General features: G+C 35.1%; 2 protein-coding genes across 3 annotated transcripts; one reads left to right on the top strand and one right to left on the bottom strand.

The window, feature by feature from the left end:
• The first annotated feature begins 1,075 nt into the window (after nt 1-1,075).
• Nucleotides 1,076-4,592, top strand: LOC133673566 (phosphatidylglycerophosphate phosphatase PTPMT2-like). The gene is made up of 6 exons (XM_062094443.1): nt 1,076-1,838; nt 2,750-2,872; nt 3,194-3,287; nt 3,392-3,474; nt 3,558-3,647; nt 3,994-4,592. The coding sequence occupies exons 1-6, from the start codon at nt 1,614-1,616 to the stop codon at nt 4,381-4,383; spliced, it is 1,005 nt and encodes a 334-aa protein (XP_061950427.1). The 5' UTR covers nt 1,076-1,613; the 3' UTR covers nt 4,384-4,592.
• A 560-nt stretch (nt 4,593-5,152) lies between these two features.
• LOC133673551 (uncharacterized) lies at nt 5,153-13,636 on the bottom strand. Of its 2 annotated transcripts, none has more exons than XM_062094431.1 (12): nt 13,493-13,636; nt 12,220-12,304; nt 11,791-11,842; nt 11,684-11,704; nt 11,539-11,592; nt 9,695-9,745; nt 9,426-9,488; nt 6,954-7,019; nt 6,776-6,814; nt 6,368-6,490; nt 6,135-6,227; nt 5,153-5,872 (listed from the first exon to the last, which is right to left on the bottom strand). In XM_062094431.1, exons 3-12 carry the CDS (start codon nt 11,806-11,808, stop codon nt 5,516-5,518), a joined length of 885 nt encoding a protein of 294 aa, XP_061950415.1. In that variant the 5' UTR covers nt 11,809-11,842; nt 12,220-12,304; nt 13,493-13,636; the 3' UTR covers nt 5,153-5,515. The 2 variants fall into 2 exon arrangements, with proteins under 2 accessions (XP_061950415.1, XP_061950407.1); XM_062094423.1 differs by lacking the exon at nt 13,493-13,636 and adding an exon at nt 13,225-13,486.
• Between the last annotated feature and the right edge of the window lie 278 nt (nt 13,637-13,914).

Below are 13,914 nucleotides of genomic sequence, written 5' to 3' on the forward strand. Positions count from 1 at the left end.
TTTTAAATGGATTATCCATCAAATTTTTAATTCAATGTTAATTTTTTATGTTAAAACAATACATCAGCAAAACCTTTAAATTTCATTTATTATTATTTTTTAAAAAACATCACGATCGGAGTAACAAGGGCCAAAGATATAGGAAAGGTCGTGCGGGAATGAAGCGTGATATTTGAATCAGATAGGATGATTATGCAAATAGAAAAGTATGGAGCCTTTTTCCACCCAAAATCCTGGTTACTTCATATAACGTTTGATATTTTAGTAATTTTTATGTTTTGTTTAGCTATAATTTTTTTTAATTAGTCAAATATTTTTTTTATATTAAGATAATGTTTGATATTATAATAATAGTTACTTTTTAAAATATATTTTCATTTAAAGATACATTAAAATAATTTTTTTATTTTTTAAAATTTATTTTTAACATCATTACATCAAAATAATAAAAAATATTAAAAAAACCTAGCAAGGAAAAATCAAAATTTTGGCAAACATCCTGGCTAGCCATATTGCCTAAAATTTAAATTTAAATTTTTATTTTATTTTAAAATTAATTTTTTTAATATTTTTGAATTTTTGATGGCAAAAATAAAAAAACAAACTTATTTTATAATTTATTGAACTTTTAAAAACCTTAGAACGACCATTAAAATGGTTTAAAAGAGTCTTTGAAATTGACACTTTTATTTTAAAAATTTAAAACTACTACATGAGCTTAATTGTTTTTTAATCGAAAGTAAGCTTACTACACTTTCATTAACCACATAATAAACTTTTTATAGATGTCTTGTAAGCTTACAATAAATTGACTTATGAGGTAGTAGATAAACCTTAACTTTGACTTTTTTCTAAAATCCTTGAAGTTTTAAATTTTTTAAAACAGCAACATTTTAATAATAATAAGAAAATTGTTTCTGAACAATTATCAAAATGAGCATACCGCACTGTAATCGTAATAATTTATGATTACAGTACACCTACCCAACTTTTACTCAAAGCCCAGATCCACCCTCAACACGTGTCACCCAATCATCAGATTTCAGGTACCCGTGTTTATCACCCGCTCGTCAACCTAAGCTTCCTCCACAATCCCAAGCTCCCAACCTCTCGAAATCTCGTTGGCCTTGACAACCACTCTCTCACACTCTCTCTCTGTCAAGGTTTGTTTATTGAGAAAAAAGAGCGAAAGAGTAGAATCCAGGCAATCTAGGGTTAAGGTTAGGATTTCCATTTTTTTTTTCACAAAATCAAATCGATCATATTTTTCATCAGATCTCACCACCTAGATTTTACCGTCCTGTTGAACCCCTTTTTTTCGTTTTCTTTTCTCTAACGATGGTGATTTCACCTAGAAATCCCAATTCAATCATTTCGAAATCAATCGATTCTCTTAAAATCAATCTCTATATCTTTAATCGCTGTAAAAGCTATTAGCTTAGGGTGTTTTTTTTTTTTCATTTTAACTGATGTGAGGATTTCATTTTGGTCAACTATTGTGTAAATACCCATCGGTTCGCACAGGTATACAGATATAATTTTAATTAGGGTTTCTTAGGGATTTGGCTGTGATTTTGATTGCGATTGCTTTTGTGTCCAAATTTGGGGATATAATGATAATTGAGGAATTGAGTGGAGGTGAGTTGGAAAGAGGGGAGGGGGGGAAGGAATTGTGTGTAGGGAGTGCTAAGGAGGAGAGTGAAGGTGTTATTGTGTGGGATGCGAAGCGGGTTTTTATTGGGGTCGGAGCTCGGGCTTTGTTTTACCCGACTTTGCTTTATAATGTTGTTAGGAACAAGGTCCAGGCTGAGTTTCGCTGGTGGGATAGAGTCCATGAGGTATAATTTTACTGTTTCATGCTTGTATAGATGATTTTTTAAGCTGTTTTTGAAGTTATTTGTTTTCTTTCTTGGTCTAATATGGCTTGTGGATGACCTGTATGTGGGTTTTTTGCCTTTATGTGTGGAGAATGGTTTTGGGGTGTTCGAAGTTTGAAATTTGATTTGTTCTTGGTGTTTTTGTTTTATGTTAGAGACCCTTGTAGGTGGGTGGGTGGATTTGACATACTTGCCACGTGTTTTGATGCCAATCAGCTTTTTTTTGGTTCTGTTTGTGTGGTAATTTCTGTTTTTGGTTGAGTTTTGATGTCTGTGTAGATTAAGTGAAGGAAGAACGAGTTTAGGATAGGAGATTGTGCTTCCAACATGAATAACATTTGTGAAGGAAGCAGTTGTCTTTAAGCAAGTAACGATATTTTGGGGAGTTTTTCATTCCCTTTTCTTTTGCTAACTTTATTCCTGCTCTCTTTTAACGTTCAAATTTCCAAGCACACTTGTTTCTTCTGTGCTTGTAAACTTACTAGGACACTGACCTGTTGATGGGAGTGAGGAGCCACTCCAATCTGGAACTTTTATCATTAGTTCTGCAAGCTTGTAAAGTGTGAACTTGCATTAAGGTTTATTAAGAGCATTTTCTTTTGATATTCTTACTTGGCGAGCAAAGGTTGGAGCTTTTGCTCATAGACCACCTGTGAACGTGGTATTCTATTTTTTTCTATCTCCTATTGTTTTTGCACGATGTGTCTGCAAATATTACATGTCAGTAGTACATGGTGTATTAGCTCATATTCTCTGAGCTTCAGATTCTTGGAGCTGTCTGAAGACTTTTGCAGTATTGGGCCTTTGTGTATTGAATTTCATATCAAGTGGCCTTCCCAATTTCTTTCGTTTTCTAATATATTTATTTGCAGTTTATATTGTTAGGTGCTGTTCCATTCCCTTCTGATGTTCCATGCCTGAAGGGGCTTGGTGTTGGTGGAGTGATAACACTGAACGAACCGTATGAGACTTTGGTACCAACTTCTTTATACCATGTAAGTGCTTTCACTTTCTCCCCTCACCCTTTCAGGTAGGAGTGTGTGTGTGAATAGTTCCTATTTTTATGAGCTGGTAAGATCAGCAGACAGCTGATTCATGTTACATGGATAGTCTGCACATGTACATCAAACAGTTGTCTGCTTTTGCAGTTTTCCACTTCATATTTTTGGCTGCATTGTCTGCCCAGTGGTTGCATTTAGTTTAATTGTTCTGTTTCTATATCTTGTCAATACGATCATTGTTTGACATTTATGTATATTAAATTCCATTTTTTGAAGTGCCTACCTTTGGAATTTACTTATGAAAAATATTGGCAGGCTTATGGCATTGACCATCTGGTGCTTCCTACAAGAGACTACTGCTTTGCTCCGTCCTTGAATGATATAAGCCAAGCTGTAGCATTCATTCATGGTGAGATTTAATTGTGTTTTGTGAAACACCAAAATATTTTACATGCAGGTGAAATTATTATTCCTGTGATTCTGATGCTGCTTATGTTTGTTTTTCCTTTGAAGAAAATGTATCATCTGGACAAACTACTTACGTTCATTGCAAAGCTGGCCGGGGACGCAGCACAACCATTGTTATATGCTACCTGGTCATTAATCCAATTTGAAATTCAACTTCTTATGGGTGTTTTTTTTCCTTGCACCTGCTCTAAAGTTTTGTTTTAATATGCAGGTGCACCACAAGCAGATGACACCTGAGGCTGCATATAAATATTTGAGGTCAATCCGACCAAGAGTGCTTCTAGCATCTGCTCAATGGAAGGTATGCTTAGGCTGGGCCTCATTTTCCCTGTGATTTAGTTTAAGAAGTTGTGAATTTCTTGTGTAAATTGTAATTTTCCCCCTTGGATTTTACTAAACTTCGTGAAACTGAGTACAAAAGATTTTGATAGTTAGAACTGTCTGGCGTGCACTCTTTTATGAAATGTATTTTTTAGTCCTCCTAATTTACCATAACCAAGGAAACTAAGAGGAAAAATTGATGATATTTTTGCCTAGCTATTTTTTTATCCCAAAGCCTTGAAATACATTATGGAATTTCCTAGACATTTTCTAACAAGGTTCTTGCATGTCCTTGATTAGTTACTAGCTGTTGGTTGCAAATGCAGGCTGTTCAGGAATATTATCATCTAAAGGTGAACACTAGTGATCACAACATCAAAATGACTGATATAGTTTTGGGAACTCCAAAGCCAGCACTTTTGCAGGATCTGGTGCCTTTTGATGATGGCTGTGTAGTTGTTGTTACAGAAGCAGATCTTGATGGATACAAACCAAATCTTGAATCTGGGCCTGTGGGAAGTGAGATATGGGCTGATCTAAGTGTGGTCTGCCGTGTTCGAGTCGCCAGTCAGGCAGCTCTGGAAAGAATATCCTGCCTCTGGCTCCGCAGCCAGACTCACCAGAAGATTGTTGGGGAGCAATTGAACAGGAAGAACAGCTGCTCAATCATGGCAGATCACTTGGGAGCTATCAGTGTTGACATTCATGTGTATTGAATAGCTGCTGAAATTGCATACAAGTTTGACAAGGTCTTTTTCTTTTTTAAATTTCCCCGTATATAAAGTGAAATAATAATGTTCAATTAGGCAGGAAAGAACTTCGGTTCTTTTCTCACCCCCTATAAATCGAGTTGTTCAGTCTCAAGTCAAATGTAAGAAACACGAGCAAAATGCTCAATTTAATGATGGTGCAGTTCGTGGAAGAATATGCTTTAATGCTGTGGTGCGATTTGCACTCTGTTTTTGATGTTAAACCTGGACCAGCAAGTTGTGAACCAGCTCACCGAGTCAGCCTCTTAGCCAAGGAAAGCATCAATTGGGGGACCAGAACAGCCGGGACGAGCAAATGGCGAGTCATCGAGACCCTCGTCTCTAATTAAAGACGGGAATTTAGGCCAGGATGGAATCCTTGTAGAATTCAATACCAAATAGTTTTTTAGAAATTCGTTCTTGATGGGATGGGAATCAAGAGTGTTTTTAAGATTCTTTGTATAAAGGCTTTTGCAGGTTTAACAATTTCTGTTAAGGGATTGTGTTAGGCAGCGCGGGACAACGCTGGAGTTGGATGTGGTCATGGAGTTTACATTAAAAAGTTGTGATCATACCACTGTAGAGCCTCGAAATTGCTGAGGAGAAGGGCGAAACCAACATGAGTAGATTAGGAACGGCACAAGATTATAGCGGGCTTCAATTGGCTACTGAGCAGATTGGGAAAACATGGAAGTAAATGGTTGATTGGACATGTTTTTCGAGTTTGAATGACGTGTTAGAACAATTTTAACTCACAAATGTTATTATTGCACTCATGTACAAATGTGTTACACGGACAACCTGGATTTCATGCCCTTATGACCAGCGGATGCAGTAGTACACAAAATAGTGAATATTAAAATGCCAATTATACCAACAGTTGCTGTGTAAAGTCGTAATTCCTGTTTTCATCATAACATTACATACCAAATCCCGGAGCTTCACGGAAGGGCGGGGATCCAAGGGATTTGATCAGAATTGCTTTAGTATAGCAAAGCTAAAGCAGAGGAGACTAATTTTTACTTTGCGGTGTTGATGAATCCCATCAACTGTCATGCACAAATTACTGTGGGTTTTCACATTCCATCCAATTCATAGATCAATGTGAATCATTCTCCTCAGCAAGTCCTACTAGTTCCCTGAAAAAGTTTTGTACTGAAGATGGCCACTGATAAGATGATGATCCATCGAGTATCCTTTCATTTGATGTTTCGTCAATAAAGCTGCCCGCAACTTGTTTTCTATGGTAGTTTTGTGTGATTGTCCGTGGAAGTCCATGCGCCCTAGCATTACTGTACTTTTCTTCTGAAGCTTCATCCACCAAGAAAGGCACAACATGCTTTTTCATATCACTCTCAGAGATTCCAAGATGACCTCCTGACACATTAACGAAATGAACTCTTCCAGCCTCGTCTAAGGCCTTGAGACCAATCCAGTCCTCAGTGTAAAGCGCTGTCTGCGAGAAGATTAAAACAGAGGTTAAGATGGCTAAGCACCTGCTCGAATATATTTTTCTTAACAGAGCAACTTATAATTCACAAGGGAAAAAAAATTAAAATAGATCCAGGCAATTTGTGCTATTTCTTAAAAAAAAATATTCCAATCAAACACAGCGAGATTAGTATGGCCATGCATACCAAGTTAACGAATTTAACATGCAGAAATCTGCCAGAAAACAGATTTGGATTTGAAAATTTATTTCAAAACAAATATTATACCTGATGTGCTGGGACAATTGGCTTGAAAGCCCCATCTGGATAATATCCAAACCAAGAGGTCTCCTTAGGTATCAAAACATTGTCATTTTCAAACTGTTGAAATTCAAACAAAATATAGCAAAAGAAAAAAAGTGCAACAATTAGAATTGCACCAACTGTCAAAATAAAAAAATAAAATTGCCAAGAGGACCAAATGATGTTATGATAAGAAAAAAAAAGGAAATTCTTCTCACCATAATAAGCACCAAATTCTGCAAGCTACTGAATCTTTCCTTGTAAGTTGTGTTCCTTTCCTCAGGAATTTCATTGTTAAGCTTTGGAAGAAACCTACATTTCTCCATGTAGTGTGGAATATCCTGGCAATTAAGAAATAATTCTCATATTAAGATGTTGAGCTATCATTGCCCAGTTAGTATAAAACACACAACAAACCTATCTATAATGGCCATCCTTTTATAAGAGTAATTTGGTGACAACACACCCCAAGAAAAGAAAAGAAAAATCCATAAACCAATAATGAATTGACCAAAGCAGGCTACAGATTTTTGTGGTATTACACAAGCATACAGGTTTCTTGAAGAAATTGATTACAGAGAGATCCTGCAGTCAAAAGAACCTGTATAATAGGGCATGGTACTCACATTAGGAAATTTAAGATAGCCACTGGGAGCCAGGTGAGCCTGCAATTCCACATGTCAATATAACTTGTCAAGCATTTTCAAGGATATTTGAATGAGATTGATATTTGAAAGCAGGAAAAAAAAAATTCTCTTAATTGGTCCTGCAAAAGTTAAAGAAAACAAAGAGACAGATGCATACCTGGACATAGTCGCTATAGATCTTGGACTTAATTAAGGCATCAGCAAGTTTGCAAAAAATGCCAGACTGCAGAACCATAGTCACTTTAAACATATTAATAAGAACCCAGAGAAAGAAACTAACAAGAAAGGAGTAAAGCAGTCTTTATTATAGGTGCTTTCCAAGAGCCACGTTCAGAAGATCTAATATATATTAGTAAACCATAATGATACCTTCTTAAACGTATGCCCAAGGTAAGGACGTCCAATCTTATTTTCTTCTCTCTACTGGATGTCAATTCCACAACTTTGTGGTTCAAGTCCATAGTACTGTGTTTTTTACTCTGTATATTGTGCAAAAAACCCGTTTCAGTACCATCTATAAACTTGATTTCTTACTGTTGCATTTCAACCTCGTATCTTTCCCCTTTTGCTCTATAATTTTATTCCTCAACCCACAACTCTATCTTCAGCACAACATCTTTGTAAGGATGTGGATCACTTGGTTAGAATCAAATGCTTAACCGAAACGACGCATTTTGGTTATTTGATATGGTTTTGATTTATAAACTATAGCCTACCCTTATGGACTGGTTTGATTTTGAAACTCCAAAACTGTAATAACCAATCGAAATTTTGCTACAAAAAATTATAGATGGTATGGTAATTTGGTCTGAGATTACAAAAAAGAATTAACTTAATGGCGTTATCTTAAAGAGTAAGATGGTGAACTCATTCGGGCCTACTAATATAGACAAAACTTAAGAATCCATCATCATTTATAATGCGGACCACAACCTCCTCTATATATTTTGATGTGAATATCTCACATATAAGATCATAAGAAGCCTTCCCTCCATTTTTAAAGAGGATGCATGGCCTCCTCTTTTCTTATATGGTCAATATGGGTAACAAACTTCACAAGTCCTGCATTGACCAAATAAGATACGAGTAGGCAGGCCTCTACTTTAAAAATGAAAGAAGATCTCCTGTCAACTTGTACGTGGAGAAGCCTCAAATCAAGGGCACGTTACACAGATAAGAGACAATCTTCAATAAAAGGCATTCCATTCATGTTTTATCTACTAGTATGAACAACACAAGCATGTGTTCATGCTTGGAAAGTACAGCATGCTTCAAGTGTTAAATGATTTGATTAAAAGTTTTGGATTTCATTCAGTCCAGAAAACAAAATAAATCCATGACCAAACTTAAGTTCTTTGGTTGGTTTATTTTGGTTGATGTGAATACTCTCTCACATATAAGATCATAAGATGCCTTCCCTCAATTTTTAAAGAGGATGCAAGGCCTCCCCTTTTCTTATATGGTCAATATGGGTGACAAACTTCACAGGTCATGCATTGACCAAATAAGATAAGAGGAGGTAAGCCTCCACTTTAAAAATGAAAGAAGACCTCCTGTCAGCTTATGTGTGGAGAAGCCTCAAATCAAAGGCAGGTTAGACGGATAAGAGACAATCTTTAATAACAGTCATTCCCTCAATGTTTTATATACTAGTATGAACAACACAAGCATGGGTTCATGTTTGGAAAGTACAGCATGCTTCAAGTGTTAATTGATTTGATTAAAAGTTTTGGATTTCAATCAGTCCAGAAAACATAATAAATCCATGATCAAACTTAAGTTCTTTGGTTGGTTTATTTTGGTACTCGCTTAGATGAAACTGTTCATTACCATTTATAAGGAAACCATATTTTTCAGTTCTCTTGCGAAATTCCCCAAAAATCAACCAAACAAAACAACTAAACACCCAGGACTCCTTTGTTCTTTATATTCTATATCTCTATGCATTAAGTATGAACCTCTATCCTCAAATTCAACCTCTGAATCTCAACTTCATAAATTTGTGCTTCAACACCATGCCATTTGTGAATTACTATATATATAAAAAAACCTTGCAAGTTGCGATTAATCTTCTGTTAGTATGAAACTTTAGATCTCCTATCTATGAAAATGAATATCTACAAGTATTTAAGTCAGAACGACCTTTTAATTTTCAATAGCATAGGATAGTGTCCCATCACCATGCACTCTTCCTACCAACTACCAAATAGAAGGCCGACAGCCAAGCTTTTTAACAAAAGATTTTTGCATAAATTTGACTTTGTCTGTTTAGAAAGTTTAATGATATTTTATAACAACATAGAGTTTTTGCACCATGCAAGTCAATTTTATATACAGTTAAGGTGGTGGGTATTTGCAGCTTGGAACAAGGCCATGCACAACATGTTTTTCATCATAAGAATTGAAGATGTAACATGCAATTTGAAGCAAGGGCGTTTGCTGAACCTGCTTCCACTTTCCATCTCAAACATAGTATAGATAATTTAAAGGGCTTTTATGGTTTTTTCAGTGGTTTTAAAGCTGTCTCTCAAAAGTATTTTCCCCCATTAAGCCCTGCTAAGGCATTTCTAAGTATTCGCATAGAAATCTAGATGAAGTACAAACAAAGCTAAACCATGAAAGTGCTTACCCCACAAAGAGGAACAGAGGCAGTCCCGGCATGTGGTCCCCCTAAAGAAATGAAATTCTTAACCTGTTTGGAGAAAGACAAGTTATTTGTTATTCAAAAATGTATTTTTACAAAATACTTTTAGAATGTTATGTGGAAAATTGATCTGTCAAAGTATTGATCACCCTAACACAATACTTCTCAGTGCAGTAATAAAAGGAACTATGGAAGACAGTAATAGTATTTCCAAAGGGGAGAGTTAAAGAAGTTCAAATAGAGGCTGTGCTTACAGGAGGTCCACCATCACAAAACTCTACCACACCTCGACCAATCAAGTTTCCCTGTTAAACCAAAGGGGAAAGGAAAAGAAAAGGAATGAGAACCTTACACGAAAGTTGTCTAACCATCAAAATCAGGTATAAAAGCCATAATTTTTTATAGCCACAACAAGTCTAAATTGTAGATTTAATACATGCAGATTAGACAGCCATTCTTCTGGACTTTGTTATGTATTTATTCATCCATTTTCCTGGAAAATACCATAAACATCCTTTTCCCTAAAAAAAAAAATTGTATGCGATTGGCACAAATAAACTATTGCAACAACAAACTGCCATATCCTCCCAATTAATAGACCTTAAAGCAACATCACCTCAATACAGTTCCACAAGAAGCTCAAATAAGTTGGCCAGTAGCTGAAATTAGCTATCCATTTCACTCATTACAAGAACAACTATAAATGCAAACCATTCTGGACAAGTAGAAAAACTTAAGATGTCTCAACAGAAAGCTTCAACATGAGTTATTGGACAGAGCATTCAGTTTTATGGTAAACTATTGCAGGTTAAAGTCAAACAAATTCTGGAGCGACAGATGGCATGAAGCAAATGGTTAAAACTGATGCTGTTGAAACTTGACAGGTGGCACAATCTTGTGGAGTTGGTTAGCTAGAAGGTATTAGTTAGTTTTGGCAGGAGCGTTATTTGATGTTGTAGCAAAATTGGACTAATGCCTACAAATATGTGGGTCACTTAAATAGAATGTTCAGTCAAGGATATACAACTCGCTCTCTAGTTCTATCTTCTCCTTCTCTCTCTTGCCTGACTGTAATTTCTTCATCTCTTCCTTTTCTCATACTCTTTGCTCTTAAAAAAATCAGTACCACATCATAAACAGATGATGGAAGTGAGAATAACTAGCAGAATGAAATGAGAAAGATGAAGGCATTGAGGGGATTTATGTGATTCAAAATGCATGTGCTAAAGGAATTAGAGGGACGTCAGCTTCTTGGCACTTGGCTCCTTAGATCTCTGCCCCACCCAAAAAGAGAGAAGTCCCAGTATCATACTTTTTAAGTAGAGAATATATTAACTGTCTGACAGGGAAAAATGTATGAAAATGTATAACAAGTTCCATTTGTATAAATTTACTTATGTTGAAATGAAAGATTGATGTTGCATCCAGCATTTACAATCAAAGAGACAAGCACTGATTCTTTCATTTTAGTCAACAAGCCTTTCTCTTAGCTAAACACAACCTCTTTCTAGAGAAACATGGAATGGCATTACTAGATCCTGCCATGGACTTTGCACAACTGACAGGTTTACTTAAGAGGCAATGGGATGCATTAATAAATTCTCAAATAAAAAATGAATATTTTCAATGAGAGGGTTGCATAACCCCGTGCCTTGGGTCACGTGTACTGACTTGTGAAGTTACTTAGATGAAGAGATGATATTGATTTCTTTCTCTCTCTTTCTTTAGGTAACCTTCATATCAATAGTTGGATATCAAAGATGAGGAGACCTTAGTACCTTATATATATTTAATACACGTGTGTGCACTCATTCATATACGTGTGCACTCCACTCTCAATATCATGTTCTGACTTGGGATTAAAATGCAAATGATTTGCCAGCTTTGTAAGACTGTTCATGATCACAATCTTATTACCAGTTTCCAACAGTATGAAACAGTAATCAGGTCATGTAAGAAAAAGGATCAATAGAACCAAGGGTATGCTGAAATAAAACAAGTTACCATTTTAACTATGTAAACAAAATAAACATCGACAGAGAGGATGCATTACAACAAATATGTACAACGTGGAAATAATACAATAACTATAAATTACCTGGGAAAGACCAACTATGCTATAGCCCTTGCTCAGTTCGTTCATTTTTTTTACCTGTAGGCATAGCAACAAGTTGTTATGGTCAAACAAGCATTAAAAGATAAAGCAAAAAAGTTAACCATAATTACCCACAGAGCTCTCCCACCTTGTCACAAACAATTTCTGTCTGCAAACACGATACATATCAAATTGTAAGGGAGTGAGAAATGCTATATCAAAATGATAGGCTAGGTAGTATTTTCACTAGTTTACCTGTTCCTCAAGAGGCATAAACCAGGAATCCCATGTTCCATCCCCGATTTCTCTGCACAAAGGAAAGCAATTGATGTAATGGAACCACATTTGGAAAAAAATTAACAGGACCAATTCATTTATGAGGTCCACATTAGTGTTCATGATATATATAAGAATAAAATGAAGAGAGAGAGAGAGAGAGATTAAAATTCTTTAAGGCTTGCCTCGGACGATATTGAAACTCATATTTTAGCACACTGAAGATTAAGAAATTTGTTTGGTTAATCATAGTAAAAACGCTTTACATAAGAATTTTGCAGGATCACATTCTCAGTGAAAACTTCAATAAAATCCGGTGTTTAAATAGCAAGCAACGATTTAGACAAGTAGAAAATACATATTAGGATGATTTAAATGCAACAAAGACAGGAAAGTAGACAAGCATACAAGCAATATCCTGGAGAACCAGAAAAGTTTGTCAGTTCCTCAGTGAATTGTTTTACTCCTCGATTCTTGCATTGATCTCCAATACCTGCCATAAAAGGAAGAATAGAATAAAAGAATGAATCGCAAAAGCACAAAAATATAAAAGCAAATAGAATTTAATGGAACTATAGTATCCACAATGACGTTCCATGGTTCGACAAAATTTAAGATGCTGAGGGGAAAAAAATCAGAATGAAACAAAAGCATTCATCTAATTTTAGATTCTGCATACAAATAAATCACATGAAACAGTTTGTTCGTCTAAAATCTCAAAACATCCAAATATTTCTAAATATTATGTATTATATATTCTAGACAAGCTTTGCGCAATATTCTAGACAGAATTTAACCTCCAATACACAACATATTCACATGCATATCATGATTTTTCGTGCTATGCAAACGAAGGATAAGGTCATTTTTAAAATTCTCCCTATTAAGAAAAATAAAAGAGTATGCAAGAGCAAATTAAGTTGCTAAGAAACAATTCAACTTTTAAATCTTCAGGCTATATTCTCCATTATCCTCCACCTAATCTGCAGCTTATTTTAAATACCCACAGAAAGTTCATCCTTTTTTTTCTTTCAAATTCTTCATAAAACAGATTAAATAGAAACCATGTTGTTGTTTAGGCACCATATCTAAACACAAATTTAATGCCACTTCTCAAGGCCAATTGCCAAACCCAGTAATAACATCACGCTATAACTATCTTCTCATTCATAAAAAAAAAATCTTCTCATAAACAAAACAGTACAATTCACTTTAATAGTAAACTACAGAGAAGCACAACAATACTTTCTACAGATAGACAAAACCAGATTCCAAAGAATTCCATAATCAGCTTTTATCTGACTAAATCCACACACCCAGAAAGAGAAAAGTGCCAAGTATTTGAACAGATCAGTAAAAAAAATCAAATAAAAAAAAAGGCAAAAACTTTGGAAGAGAAAAGGAGATGATTACCATGAAGGACTATAAAGGGTAAGGAATTTGCAACTGGGTCGCTTACAAAAATAAAAACAACGAAGAGAAAGGCAAAATAAGGGAAGAGAAAAGCCATGATTGGGATTTTGTGTTCGTGATGGTAGTAACACGTTTTTTTTTTTTTCTTGCAGAGAAAAGAGGAGAAGAAAATGGCGTGTTAGATTTTTGAGCTGCTCAAGGAACTTTTGAAACAAGTAGAAATTATAGGAGAAGCAGGAAAAAACAAGTGTGAATGCTGAACGCGTACCGTTTTTTTCAACTAATTATTTTGCAATCGTACGTGAAAAGATGCCATTTTTTCCGACTCATTATCTGCTAGCTGGTGGCACTCATGTGGGCAACAGTCTTATAAATGCTTCTTGGTGTGAAATCGAAAAAATATATTACAAATAATTGCCTAATTGGTAATATTAATTTTCATGTTATTTATTTGGCATACTTATTTTGTCGAGAGCAATTACCAAGAATTATGGTTACCTGCCACTCTTCCTTCCATGCTTTGTTAATTTATGTCTCGAGGAGTCTACGAGCATCTTAAAAGCTTAAATTACATTTGTTGCTGTGATAGTAAATATATATTTTTAATTTTTTTTAATATTACTATATTAAAACAATCTAAAAACACTAAAAATTTTAATTTAAAAAATAAAAAATAAAAAATAAAAAATA

Source organism: Populus nigra, chromosome 1 (assembly GCF_951802175.1).
Source record: "Populus nigra chromosome 1, ddPopNigr1.1, whole genome shotgun sequence".
NCBI lineage: Eukaryota > Viridiplantae > Streptophyta > Magnoliopsida > Malpighiales > Salicaceae > Populus > Populus nigra.

Excerpts from the sequence above, each read along its gene's own strand:
- LOC133673566 (XM_062094443.1), top strand. The coding sequence starts at position 1,614 with ATGATAATTGAGGAATTGAGTGGAGGTGAGTTGGAAAGAGGGGAGGGG. Across the intron at positions 1,839-2,749 it reads GGTGGGATAGAGTCCATGAG|TTTATATTGTTAGGTGCTGT; the intron begins GTATAATTTTAC and ends ATTTATTTGCAG. Across the intron at positions 3,648-3,993 it reads TAGCATCTGCTCAATGGAAG|GCTGTTCAGGAATATTATCA; the intron begins GTATGCTTAGGC and ends TTGCAAATGCAG.
- LOC133673551 (XM_062094423.1), bottom strand. The coding sequence starts at position 13,321 with ATGGCTTTTCTCTTCCCTTATTTTGCCTTTCTCTTCGTTGTTTTTATT. Across the intron at positions 7,020-9,425 it reads CCTCTGTTCCTCTTTGTGGG|TCTGGCATTTTTTGCAAACT; the intron begins GTAAGCACTTTC and ends ATGGTTCTGCAG. Across the intron at positions 5,873-6,134 it reads CAATTGTCCCAGCACATCAG|ACAGCGCTTTACACTGAGGA; the intron begins GTATAATATTTG and ends ATCTTCTCGCAG.